Here is a 14,320-nt window from a genome sequence, read left to right on the forward strand (position 1 = left end):
CGATGGGGACCGAAGAGAGACGGAAAATGGAATGGGTTGGCTATTCGATGGAGGGCAGGAGCAAGTACCGAAAGAAGACTTCACTAATGAGGTTTTCGGTACAGTCGCGTATAATTTTGAACAGTGGTCCTGGGAAAGGCGGTTTTCCTCCACTGTTGAATTAACATCATTGACTAGATAACAAGTGACTCTGTGTCAATAAAGCTATCACCTTGAGGTAGGACCTCTGAAACTGCTTCGCTGAAAGTTCGTCCAAGTCGCTGACAAGTCTCAGTAAGGATCGTTTGTCACTCTTGTTGGCACGATACCATCCATATGCAAATGACGAGATCTTAAACTGGCAATAACCAACCCCACTGAGTCCTATGTGCGTCACTAAGTCAGCTTGCAGCTGCGCTCTTCCTATGACTGTGTCCTGTTCCAGCTCCTAGTCCTCATTCTGGACGTTAAGTTACCGGACACTTGATGGTCTGACCAAGGGGACGGGACACATCGCGAAAACTGGTTTTCTCACGCTAAGCCAAATCAATCCGGAACAGCGATCGGGGTTGGGTTAGCTGGGTAGTCGGGTTGGGCAGGGCCGAGCCAGATGGCCATGCGAGTTGGGGTTGGGTCAGTTGGTTTAAATTTGCATAAGCGTTCGACCTTCGGCAACTGGAATAAGGACCGCTATAAAGTGGTCGGACTGGTTCTGTTGTGTCTCAAATCAGACATATGCAACAATCGAGTCTTTTTCCTTTACCCCTTGGCCCAAGCCTGTTATCCGTAGCGCAACTCACCACACGTCCGCTCTCACATGTGAATATACAGTCTCAGTTGCTTTTGGCAAACATTTTTCCCTTACATTGTCTCATTTGGGGTTTAGCTTTGAACCGCCGCAGTTGAGTTTTAAGGAAGCTATCGCAAACATGTGTGGAGGAGGATAAAAATTGTGTGCTTATCGACCAACGTTTACGTTGTAGAATATGATATCTACATTTGCTAGATAAGAAGTCTAATGCTCGTAGTGTACACTCGTGTGTTATAGATAAGGGTATCACTGATATGGTCGTATAATACTCACGTGCTGGAATGAATGCAATGGAAACCACCGTGCAGATTGCTATCAGTTATTAAAAAGTTATATTGCTGTGAAATCAAGGAAGAACGCTATAGTCGAGGTCTGCTACTGTTATATAAATTTATTATAATATTAATCAGTTAAAAAAAGTGCGAAATATATGAAGATATGGAAGCGGCCAGCAAGTCCTGTAGCATGCATAAATTATGTGCAAGCCATTAGTAAAGAGACTGCTTTATAGTTTACACACGTACTAACATCACTTGCTAATATGTTTCAGTGAACTTGAACACTTAACCTTTAACAGCCGCCTAATGATCTGCTTTCAATAATTTCATACGTGCGTATTGGTAATTCCATTTACATATTTCAAATACTTTAACCAAGTGAGCGCCAGTAAGAGAGTGCGTAAGAGCGGTCGTGACCGTCTACCGAATCAATTAAAGGTTCCGACGTTCAAACGGACTCAGCTATTAATCCGGATCAACAATATATAAAATTTTATAAGGCGGAAAACGCTTTCTCTATGTTACAGACTTTTCAAAGAATATAACTTACCATACTCCTTCAGTCACGGATAAACATACCTAATTATACCCGTTACTCGTAGAGTAAAAGGGTATACTAGATTCGTTGAAAAGTATGTAACAGGCAGAAGGAAGCTTTTCCGACCATAAAAAGTATATATATTCTTGATCAGGATCAATAGCCGAGACGATCTGGCCATGTCCGTCTGTCCGTCCGTATGAACGTCGAGATCTCAGGAACTACAAAAGCTAGAAAGTTCAGATTAAGCATACAGACTCCAGAGACATAGAAGCAGCGCAAGTTTGTCGATTCATGTTGCCACGCCCACTCTAACGCCCAGAAACCGCCAAAAACTGCCTAGCCCACATTATTTAAAAAGGTTTTGATATTTTTTCATTTTTGTATTAGTCTTGTAAATTTCTATCAATTTGCCAAAAAACTTTTTGCCACGCCCACTTTAACGCCCACAAACCGCCCAAAGCTGCCACGCCCACACTTTTGAAAAATGTTTGGAAATTTCTCCTTTGCACTTCCACTAGCTGAGTAACGGGTATCAAATAGTCGGGGAACTCGACTATAGCGTTCTCTCTTGTTTTTGTTTGCATTGAATGCATATTCAGAAGGAAAGAATAGAGCCCGCATTATTTATATATAGTATGCGATATTTATGCAAAGACGCATCGAGGTTATCACTAAAAAATTGTCAATGATAATAATAGCGTTATGACCCTAAGAATCAGGCAATTCGATCTGGCCATGTCCGCGCGCCTATCCGTCTATATGAACAATGTGATCTCGTGAACTATAAAAGCTAGAAAGTTATGATTGAGAATGCATAGCCTCACAAAATATGTTACGCCTCACTTTTGAAAATTGGTTGGATTTTGTCTTTTAAATTTTTAAATATGCCAAAAAACTTTCAAACATTTAAAACCATATAGATCTTAAATAGGGATGGAAACGATTTATTTCCGGACCACAAAAAAAGATGTAATATTTTCTTTCATCAAAACTATGGGCCTATCATTCAAATGTTTCTAATAAAACCCTAAAAATGGCGAGAGTTTATCAAATTATTTAGTTCATTTTTAAAAATGTAATGCAATTTTTTTTGGCTTAATATACATTTTACACTCAGATGATGTTCAATATACTAATATACGTGTATACATACCATTTGGGTTGTACCAAATGTTTTGACGGGGAAAAAATTTACCTTAATAATACCTAAATAAACACATTTTATAAATTAGCATTAGTAAGGCCCTGCTCTTTCAACAGTTTATGTATATATTTTTTTCTCTACACCATTTTGTTTAGTTCGCAGAAATAGGAGTGTCCCATTTGTCGGCTTTTTTCATTTTTATTATTTTTGTTTTTGTAATTGCAAAACTCTTCCGGAAAATGGGGGTGGATTTTACTGTAGATGGTTCCAACAAATGTTCGGCCAACCATTTTGTTTTCTTTCATTTCCAGAATACTCACCCCCAACACGAACGTAGTCAGATGCGGCAACTCTATAACGGTGCAATCGCTGTATCTTTTTGGCTTATACATATTTATGTTGGTAATATTATTGTAAATATGTATATATTTTGTAAATTTGCTCTAACTATAATATACTCGGACGAAACACATACGCGACTAGCCACTTAGGGAAATCAACATGAGAACAGTAAAACTGTAAATAACTACTGAGTTTCCAATTTGACAGTACATACTAGTATGTAGGTGGAAAACATTTAAAATCAGAATGCAAGCTTACTTTGACTAGTCGAAGCATATTACCCTTTCAGTTAAAACTATGTCATATGTATCTATATATGTATGTTTTTCTTTATATCACCCATCTCCTAATTTTCTAGAAAGAAACTGCAGATTTATTATTTTTATTTATATTATTTTATATTTTTACACTTTTTAAACAATTGATTTAATTTTATTTAGAAAATTAAGAAATCCCAATCAGCACAATCCCAATTGTTGTAAAATCTCAATCATTTTTTGCAACACTGCTGACGTGTGCAGCCTATTAAGTGTTGACGAAAGATTTTTGCAGAATTACTTGAACAACAGTGCTTTTTATTGAAATTAGATTTAAAGAAGGGAGAACACTATAGTCGATTATTTGGATTTCAGATACCCGTTACTTTGCTGGGAACATATTTTAAAATTTGTTTGGCATAATAAAATGAAAAAAAAACAAGTGAGAACGCTATAGTCGAAATCCCCGGCTATCTGATACCCGTTACCCAGCAAGTGGAAGTGCGAAGGAGAAATTTCAACACTGACAGTATTTGGCGGTTTGTGGGCGTTAGAGTGGACGTGGCAAAAAATTTGCTTGGCAAATCAAAAGAAATTTACAGATAACAGATACATATGTGAAAAAATATGAAAACATGTGGGCATTAGAGTGGGCGTGGTAACATGGGTCAATAAACTTGCGCTGCGTCTATGTCTCTGGAGTCTACATGCTTAATCTCAACATTCTATATACATATGTATATACTTTATATGATCGGAAACGCTTCCTTCTGTCTGTAACATTCTTTTCAACGAATCTAGTATACCCTTTTACTATTCGAGTATACCCGTATAGCAAAAAAATAATTTTTAAAGTGTGGGTGTGACAGTTTTAAGGGTTAATGTGCGTGGGCCAAGTTTTGTCAGCATAAAAAAGTGTTCTGAAACAAAGCGGCATAGCATAAGCATCTCTGGAATCTGCATGTATAATCTTTATTTTCTAGCTTTTATAGTTCCCGAGTTTACGTTTATACGGACATGATCTACGGACTAGATCTACTCGGATAAAGATCAGGTATATATGTATAAATATGTGCAGGGATGCACATACTTTTCAACGAATGTATTATACCCTTATACCCTTGCTATAAGGACTTCATGGTTTCTTCTTAGCACATGTAATGCGTATGGATTAAATAGATGCTGTCCTTAATACTTTTCAAAGAGCGTCAATAGTAGTCAACTTTTTAAAAACATTTTTTAAATACATACAAATAATAAAAAATGCTAATTAAACAAAACTAATGGAAATGCATGTTATTTTAATGAAAACAATAAGGGCCTTCATAAAGCATTGGTCACCTAGGAACCCATAAGGTATCCTCACCGGAACACCGTACACATGCGCCCTAAACTTGGTCACAATGCTGAATATTAAAAAAAAACCAATAGAGCTAACTCTCCCTTTCAGGAAAGGTAGAAAAATTATAAGGTTGGCAAGTCACAGCGGCAAAATAAAAGCAAATAGAACTAAAGTGGTTCAGAACAAAATAATATTAATTACTAAGAGCAACTTCCTGCCTAACCACAAAAAGTCAGATCCATCGTAGGTGCCCCAACTTTCTTTACTTTCAAGCTTTTATAGATCCCGAGATCACAACGATTATACGGATATGGCTAGATCTACTCGGTAAGTGATCGTGAATATATATTCTTTGTTCGGTCGGAAAAGTTTCCTTCTCCCTGCACATACTTTTCAACGAATGTAATATACCCGTATACTCTACGGGTAGTTTCTATAAGGACCATATCGTTTCTTCTAAGCACATGAACTGCGTATGGATTAAATAGACGCTGTCCTTAATACTTTTCAAAGAGCATTAATAGCAGTAAACTTTTTAAAAACATTTTTAACATACATACAAATAAAAAATAATGCTAATTAAACAAAACTAATGGAAATGCATATGTTATTTTAATGAAAACAATAAGGGCCTTCATAAAGCATTGGTCACCTAGGAACCTATAAGGTATCCTCACCGGAACACCGTACACATGCGCCCTTAACTTGGTCACAATGCTGAATTAAAAAAAAAAAAACCAATAGAGTTAACTCTCCCTTTCAGAACAAAAGTAATATTAATTACTAGAATTATGTAGTGTTTCCGAGTGTAATAGCAACTTCCTGCCTAACCACAAGAAGTTAGATCCATCAAAGGTTCCCCAACGCAAGAGCTTATCTATAAGAGGACCTATGAAGGACCCTATGAAGAGCGTGGTCACCTATACCATGTTCGCCATAATAAGAAAACTGAACTACAGCACGAATGCAAGCGGAAAATATATAAACATTACTTTTGGAGCACCTCAAAGAAACATTTTAGAACCGGTACTGTGACACATTAACATTGGCAATATTATTATATTTAAACATTTTTCAAAAGTGTGGGCGTGATAGTGAGCGTTGCCACATTTGGAATCTTGCGCCTGTCCCTGTAATATGCATGCTTTATCATAACATTCTTGCTTTGGCAGTGGATAGATTGATCCATATCTGGCTACTTACAAATATACAATACATAATACATTCTTTACAAGATGTTTTTTAAATTTAAGCCTTTCAGCTCCCCAACTAAGTAAGCTCAAGACTCGGGTGTGAAAAAATTAAGGACTATCAATGTTTCAGTTCATTGCATCGTAAGCAAAGAGCAGCCCAGCTATTGATCACCAATTCTCCAATGAGCAGGTATGGACGTGACAACACTGGCTGAGATATGATGGACGGGAGTTAGAGAAATGCCGTGACTGGAGAGCAATCTTCACAAATTTTGCCGTTCCAGTCTATTGATATGCACATATCACACATATAGCATATATTTTACCCTAGGACGGACGACGGACGGCAGAGTACACAGCAAATTGCCAAGAGAACTTAAGGAAGTCCAGATGTAGCTACATACGGATCAGATACAGATAAACTAATCTCAACATTTCCCATTTACCGTATAAAATGTTATCCAATTTAATTTGTCCAAGGCTTTAGCGAAATGCGTGTACACCGAATCAACCTAAGAATGGGCCTCTAAGGCTTGCATGCACTGTCAAGAGAAGACGCATCCTTCTGCCTGCCACACATTTTTCAACGAATGTAGTACATCCTATTACTCCTCGAATATCGGGTATAATTACGAAATCAAGCTCTATTAAGTGCGTGCAACGGGAATAACGGGTATAATTACGAAGTCAAGCTCTATTAAGTGCGTCCAACTTCGCTTTAAAGTAGAGAATTTAGATTTTCCCACGAATGATATTATTCCTAGCGATATTAATATCAAAATGATTCCGAAATTTTGCAATAATTTCCTTAGCCTAAGTCCTTACGCAGACTTTTTTAATTGTTGTCTTTTTTTTATTTAAGAAAATTAAATACTGGGCCATTTTTTATCTATACCTTTTTTCGAATGGGCGCCGAAGAAGTGAGGGCGGACCTGTAAATACTTTCGGCTGAAATGTATAATATTGTGTAGAAGCACAGCTGCGACTCTCATACCAATATGGCAGTGACTGATGGCTATCATCCCATGCCAGCGAACAAGGTCTTAGAATCGAAGCTAGCCAACCGATGGAACAAATTTCCGTTTCCATTCTTTAAACACAAACACTACAAAGTCGTTTTTGCATTACCTTTTTATGGAAGAATTTACAGTTCTCTTAATATTGATTACAATAAAGTTGAGAGCAATATATATCAAGTGTTTTACATATATATATATTTAATTTCTTTTAACACAGAGAGCAGCGCACATATTAAATAATAACAGAAAATAGCTGCTGGTAACTAAAAGTTCGATGATTAATTATTTGTACATACTCGCGAAGCGATGACCTTTTATGTTCAAATACAGATTCTACATTTAACTTAGATGTGACTTCTATAAATTGCAAATGAAATATGTTGTGTTCAACGTTATCATTTGCATATCCAAATGTCCATTTTCTCCGTTGTAAAAACATCTACGGAAATAAGCTTAACAAAATCTTATTTAGAGATGTATGCCTTATTTTGGAGACTAGACAACAATACATGGCGAGGGCGGCAAAAATCAAGACGTTTATTTGTTGACAAAGAACGCTGGATTCGGGGATAAATTTGGCGGCATTGTTATCATGTTGGTCTGGTGCATCTGATGTTGTTGTTGACTTCGGGTGTTGGTGGCATATAGCTGCTGCTGAAAACTATGATATTGCTGGGCATACTTCAGGTCCGTAGAGGAAGGTCCAACGAAATTGATGCCAGAGACGCCGTTAGAAGCACCAACACTGCCGCCAGTTGGCATTAAATTATTATTGGTAGGTCCAATTAAAGACTGACCCTGCGCCTGCCCTTGCCCCTGTAGTTGGATCTGCCCTTGTGGCACTGCCAATCCAGATTGGTTTTGACACATTCCACTAGGTAAGTTCTTCAGGTGTTGTGACTTAGGCTGATTGGACTGTTGTGATGATGCAAACATAAGTGGTCCAGTGCTATTGCAGGTAGCGTTATTAAAAAATGCTGAAGGATCCCCGACACAGTCAAGACCATCCGATGACTGCGCATACTGATTTTGTCTGTTAACGGCTTGCATCCGCGGGCCCATTGCATGTGGTCGCATGGTATGTGGACGCATGCCCCTTATCATAGATGGTTGAGCAATATTCATTGAGCCGTCATGGGCAACTAATCCACTTTCTTCGTCCATAATACCCATTTGATTGCAATTCTGAAAGAAGTTAATGCCGTTGCTTGCTCCTGTGTTGTTTGCGATCTTATTCTGATGCTGCTCTCCGGAAGAATTCATAAGCATCGCTCCTGTTCCTGGTCCCACCATCATTCCGGGCATTCCAGAACCACCGTCGATACCAGATGGTGGGCATATCGGCGATCCATTGCCTACAGCAGGCATTTGTGGGTTAGCGTACCTCTGCAAAAACTCCAGACTAGGTGGCATTCGCACATTGTTAGCTCCATTGTTGTTATTGTTGTTGGCGTTCTGTGCCCGTACTGGCATGTATTGTATGGTGTTTGGGGTACTCGCCTTTACCTGTATATTAGGATTAAAATTCGAACCAAAATTGACTGGCATTCGACCTATCATTCTGACTCCGGGCGGCACAATGCCTTGAAAATTTTGAGAGTTTGCTGACCCACAAGCAGGTATTGAAGCAGACCCTATGGAATTCTCTCTTAATAATCCATTAGGGGAATTTGGGTTAAAGCCAGGCGGTCCATTTGGACCGCCTGGTACGCACATTTTAGGATTCAGCATTCGCGGACCCATTGAGTTCATTACAACATTCATTGAATGACAGTTATTTTGATTTATCGCATCTATTCCTGATCCATCTAATCCCGAAATCATTCCATGCTCAATATTGATGTCAGACGGTCCCGGACCGCCCATCATCGTCATACCACCAGTACCGGCTGGACTTCCCATGCTCGACACGCAACTTGTTAGTTGTTGGGACATTTGTGCCAAAGAAGAGATTGGATCGAAGTTTTGAGTCATCTTGTTAGGTGGCGGCCGATTGCCGCTATTGGGATTTAGCGGAATATTATCGGAGCGCCGACTAAATTGTACAGAGCCTCCTTGTGCTGAAGTTTGACGCTGATAAAGAAGATAAATTAACACAGAAACTTTAAAAAAAATATTTAAATATTACCTCCATCTGTATATTGGTAGAGCCTATTTTATAGGCGTTTAATGCTGAATTCGAATTGCTTTGCATATGCGGATGTGGGTTAAAGATCACACCAGGACTGGAGGCAGCAAATCTTACATCTTTATTTGCCTCTGTTAGACTATTTATTGGTGACCGATGACCCTGGGGGCTTGGTCGCCTACTTTTTATGTTATCACCTGTAGAAATATTATTGTTAAAATATTTTTATAGATTCTATTTAAATAAGAGTGATTTTGTAGTAACCAGATATGAATGTTCATGTTAAATAGTAATAATTGCCTGCATATCAATAAAAGTTTTATTATCTCTGAACCTGTAGAAATGGCGGTTTTTATATGGATCGGAGGTTTAGAAATAATTTTTTTCAGATATAATTATAAGTCGAGAGTTCATTCTGAGATAAACAATTAATTTTAATTTTTTTTGTTAAATAATATTTAAAATAAACGCTTTCCGTTTTTTATCCAATTTCACGGTTATGTTATAAATAAATTATTACCAACGTAATATTTTATTTACTAACATAATATTGTATTTATCTATTGAAACAAATATTTTTTAATTTTAAAATTTTGATTTACCAGCAGAGGACTGACCGAAGGAGTCCAATTCCTTTGGTGATAGATGGGATAGAGGGGTACTTGGGTTGCTGTTTAAGTTATGCGTAAGAACGCTTGATGATCCGGTATTTCTACTTCGATTTTGATTTGACGGCGATGGGGTGTCTGCCTGAAAACAGTTTTTGTTTGCTGAGAGCACTGTTGTTGTGCCAGCCTGAGCCGCCGACGAATTAGCTTGTGGAGCAGATCCAGATAATGATCCTGTTCCATCCATGCTGGGAGAGTTGATTGGCAAGCCCATGACTGCTCCAGTTGTGCGCGGTGACGGCAGTGATAGGTTGTTTGGACTCGAGGGATTAGGTGATTGAGTGGCTATAGGTACTGACGCAGATCGCTGGGTGGACGGGTAAGGAGGAGGAGGACCTTGCAGAGTTCGCACCTGGCTGCCTGACGAGTTTCCACTAGTTGCAGAAGGAGTTTGCTGTTGCGGTACTACAGTTCCGGCGACTTGTCTGGGTTTGCCCCCCTTGAGGCGCTCTTCGAAAAATTGTTGTTGAATCTTTGACCACTCCATTTGAGCAACTCCCCCTTGATGTGAATGGGTTAGACTATCTTGATTTAAAACCTCCTTAGACATATCTGGCGCCGTTCCGATGACGTTGCAACTTGTGTTGCCAAACGAAGCCAGTATATCCGTTGAGCTTCCCATTATATTGCCATTCGGAGCGCCGGAGCTTGAGCAATGCATATTGACATTTATTCCAGCTACAGTAGTTCCAGTGACAGCCACAACTCCTACTCCAGATCCACATTGCACGCTGTTTTTCTGACTGTTATTACATCCCATTACAGGACCCATATCTGATATAACATCTCCAGGGAGCATTACATCCTCCGAAAGTCCCGAACTTGTCCCCGACAAGAGGTCCGATTTAGCGTTACCAGTCATATGCAGTTGACGTATTGTCGCATTTATAATAGATCCGCCACTCGGCATGCCCATCATTAAATCACCTGGAATTTTCGGTATCTGTGAGCTTACATTAGCTCCTACTGAATTTTCATTTTCAGGAAAAAGAAATTGATTCATTTTTTTTATTTTTGCCAACTGTTCTTCCCGATGCTGCCGCTGCTGTGGTGTAAGGTTTTCGTCTGGAACCTTAACACCTTGCAGTGATACAATGTTGTTTTCAGGCGTAAGACATGGATCGCTTCCTTTTGTAACCGGCCCCAAATCAACGCCAGCTGCTTCCAGTATCTTTATTGCCTGTGACTCGCTGGGTGTATTGATACTGTCTACATGGTTTCGTGAGTTTTGTCCAGACCTACTGGTGTTTGCGGCTCCGCCATCCCAGCACATCAGTTCAGTTTCATTGCCGATAGGTTCAGACTGGTCGACAAAAGAGTTGCTAGGCGTACTTGCAGTACTGCGTTTGCTATTTTCACTCTGATTGAATTGGGGTTTTAATAGGCCTACGGTCTTTGAGTGTGGCTGCTGTTGTGTTATTTTTGCTACAGAATTAGGAGGAGTTGGTCCAACCTGTCCCATGCCTATCCATGGCATTCCCAAGGCATTGTGCCTCTGCAACTTGTTCATCTTTAGAGGATTTTTCATAAAAAAGTCTTCCAGGAAGCTTTTTGTTGCTGGCTGGGTGCAGTGATACGCAATAATAGTTTGAAATTGACCGCTTAAAACAGATTCGGCCCCTTTGTTGGCCAGCTGAGTTGAAAACACGAAAATGTGATTTTGCTGTTGCATGTAATCCAAACAATTACTGCTACCAGGGGAGATTCCATTGGCGTTGGCTGTCAATAAGTTCCCTGCCCCAGTTCCAACTCCGATACCGGGTGCTTGTCCTACTCCGCTTACTAATATGGTCGAAATGGGAGGATTATTCAAAGATTGACTAATAAAATCGGGGTTCAACTGATTACAGCCAACCAAGCCCATTTCATCATTATTCATTATCAAGGAGGCGGGTTTTTTTTCCGTAGTACTGTCGCTTGAAATTCTTTCTATTTTGACTGAGTAAAATTAAAAAAAGGAAATAATTATTAAAATACACCATAAAAGCATAAAATAACTAGGAAATCATAAATACAAAATTCACTGTGGGCGGAACTCCTCGTAGTAGCGAAGCGCACTAGGAGTGTGCGAAGGCTACTATACATACATATATATATACACGCAGAAATGGAAATCTGCTGCGGTTGTCCGATCTTAATCGAAAGAAAAAATTTAGCTATACAAATTAAATTCAAAAACCGTGTAATCACGTATTTGAAATTGGGGGAGCGAAAATTTAGGTTTTTAGCCATTTTCCGCTAAACCAAAGCTCAAATGAAGATTTCCTACATTTCAATTCATTTTGAACCCAACCCATTTTGTCTAAACTAATCATTTAAAATACGGTTTTTTATAGTAGTCGCTCATAGAGGTTTTGGATATTTAGAAGGGTATTTCCTAATTCAGAAGATATGAAAATTCCGTTTATTTAATAAATTGTATTATACAAATTAGGAAGTATTACTTTTTAATTTAAAACATAAAGCAGAAAGAACGCTGTAGTAGTTCATTGACTATCAGATACCCAATGTTATGGAGCAAATTAAAAAGAAAAAAAACTCAGTTTATATTTATTGTTAAGGTAACCTTTACCATGTCTCCACGGTTCATGATTTTGTGCGCTTTGTATAGCGTCACTGGAACTACATTTATAGTCTACAACGAAAGTTTATAATAATCATTAAAAGTTTACTTACTCGGCGTAGCGGAGTTGTCCTGTGCATTACCTATTGAACCAAATCCGACAGGAGACATCGTTGGCGAATGATTTTCTCTTTCTTCTTTTTTCATATTTACTAAACTGCCTAAGACATCAGTGGGCTCTTCCTTGACAGTCAGACTGGATGTAGACCCTGTTCCGCACCCACCGCCAGCTGCTAGTCCTTTTGCTTTATTAGAACATATTTCTGAAATAGGGCATTTATGGCTACTTTTATAAATTATGGAATATTAGGACAGCTTTAAAATAAAAATTCATTTTAACACCACGTGTAGCAATTGCGCTACTGCTTAACTTGGCTATTCAAAATTCTTTAATGCTTTAACTCGAAAATTATTGTGTTTTATGTCATTCCACTTTACAACTTTTTTAATTAATATTTTCTATAAAGTAAAGCAGGGAAATTTTTTCCGAAACTGATATTTAGTAAAAGCAATTTTGTCTTTTTCGAGATGTTTGTGTAAATCTATGATATGTATGCATAAATAATTCCATCAAGGTGTAAGAATATTTTTATGAGTTTAATTACGGTTCCGAGCGGTTTGGATTCCAGGTTTAGAAATTTTAGCCAAGTTTACAAGTTTGTCAGTTTTATAACTAAAATTGTACATATTGCGAGGAAAGCAAATTAAATAAGTAGCGAAAGTAAAAGCAAGAGTGTCTGAATTTTTTAAGCAATTTGTATGGCAGTCTTACCGGCTTCCTCGCCCTTCGCACTACACTTATTTTTCTTTGATTGCTCGTCACAATCTACCATCTGAGTAAGGCCCACTGTAGCAGATACATTGCTGCTATTTGAGTGTTCACTGGAGTTTTGTGGAGAAGCGACTAGGCACGAGTTGATGCTACTCGAAGAGTTCTGCCTCAGTATAGTTGATCCCTCAGACGAAATATTTCCCCCTCCTCCGACTGCGACTCCTCCAGGTGTAGCTTTATCACTAGTTGATAGTCCGCTTTTCTCTGTGCCTTCGTCTGGCGTCACTTTTATTTGATCTGTAAACATAGAGTTGTTATATTTCCGCACAATGAAAAATCAATACATAACACTTACCCGGCGACATAGTAGAAAAGGGTTCGTTTTTAAGGTTCTTTGGAGAACTTATGTTGGTGGCCGAGATCCCATTTCCAATCATAACTCCAGGATTCGACCCAGATGCACTTGTTGAGGCATCGGAGTTTTGTTGCGGCTGTGCTTGAGGTGGACTGCGGGGCATTGTTGTCGAGAGCATTGTAGTAGCTCCTACAAATCAAATCCCTTCAAATCGACCTTCCTAAGATCGATTGTGTGTCTAATTGATCGAATTGAATTGAAAATCCATTGTTTGACTGCTTTAGCAGTCGGCGAACACAGTTGGGCAAATGTAGACCAAAAATTGCACTCAACCACTCACATAAGTGTGCTTAAATCTCACAAATATTTCGCGAAGCAAAATCCAAAATGATGTTGAATTTTAGTGGATGATTTTATATTGTTTAATTTAAAATTCTCCAATGTAGAATTCTTCTATGTCAAAATTATATGTATATGTACATATGCATTAACACTTACAAGCAACTTACTTAGCAAAAGTAATTGTGAGCTGGGAGACACAATTTTTCGTACCTCGACAACACGTTATGTTAGCAGGAGTCGAAAATTGCCAACATACTTCGGAATAAACCGATTAGCTCGTATAATAAGAAAAACAATCTTATATATAAAAAATGTAATTACTGTCCTCATGTGTGACCAGACCGCAATAATTCGAACAAACCAAATTTTGTCTTATTAATACTTCCAAACAAAAACTCCAGATCTGGTATCTTTAGAAGTCATAAATAATCAGGGTATTCTATAAAAAAATCCACCCAAATGAGACCCTTATAAATTATTAAGCTGCTGTGATTTAACAAGTGACTTTAAATTAAGGCCCAGTACT

The 14,320-nt window shown here is 38.4% G+C and overlaps 1 protein-coding gene across 3 annotated transcripts; it reads right to left on the reverse strand.

The window, feature by feature from the left end:
- Positions 1-7,079: 7,079 nt before the first annotated feature.
- On the reverse strand, positions 7,080-14,144 carry LOC122622846 (protein BCL9 homolog). Of its 3 annotated transcripts, none has more exons than XM_043801419.1 (7): positions 13,962-14,144; positions 13,453-13,902; positions 13,098-13,394; positions 12,379-12,588; positions 9,637-11,640; positions 9,035-9,231; positions 7,080-8,979 (listed from the first exon to the last, which is right to left on the reverse strand). In XM_043801419.1, exons 2-7 carry the CDS (start codon positions 13,628-13,630, stop codon positions 7,444-7,446), a joined length of 4,422 nt encoding a protein of 1,473 aa, XP_043657354.1. In that variant the 5' UTR covers positions 13,631-13,902; positions 13,962-14,144; the 3' UTR covers positions 7,080-7,443. The 3 variants fall into 3 exon arrangements, with proteins under 3 accessions (XP_043657354.1, XP_043657353.1, XP_043657355.1); XM_043801418.1 differs by having other exon boundaries at positions 13,453-13,905; XM_043801420.1 differs by lacking the exon at positions 13,962-14,144 and having other exon boundaries at positions 13,453-13,914.
- Between the last annotated feature and the right edge of the window lie 176 nt (positions 14,145-14,320).

The sequence above is a fragment of the Drosophila teissieri genome, chromosome 4 (genome assembly GCF_016746235.2).
Source record: "Drosophila teissieri strain GT53w chromosome 4, Prin_Dtei_1.1, whole genome shotgun sequence".
NCBI lineage: Eukaryota > Metazoa > Arthropoda > Insecta > Diptera > Drosophilidae > Drosophila > Drosophila teissieri.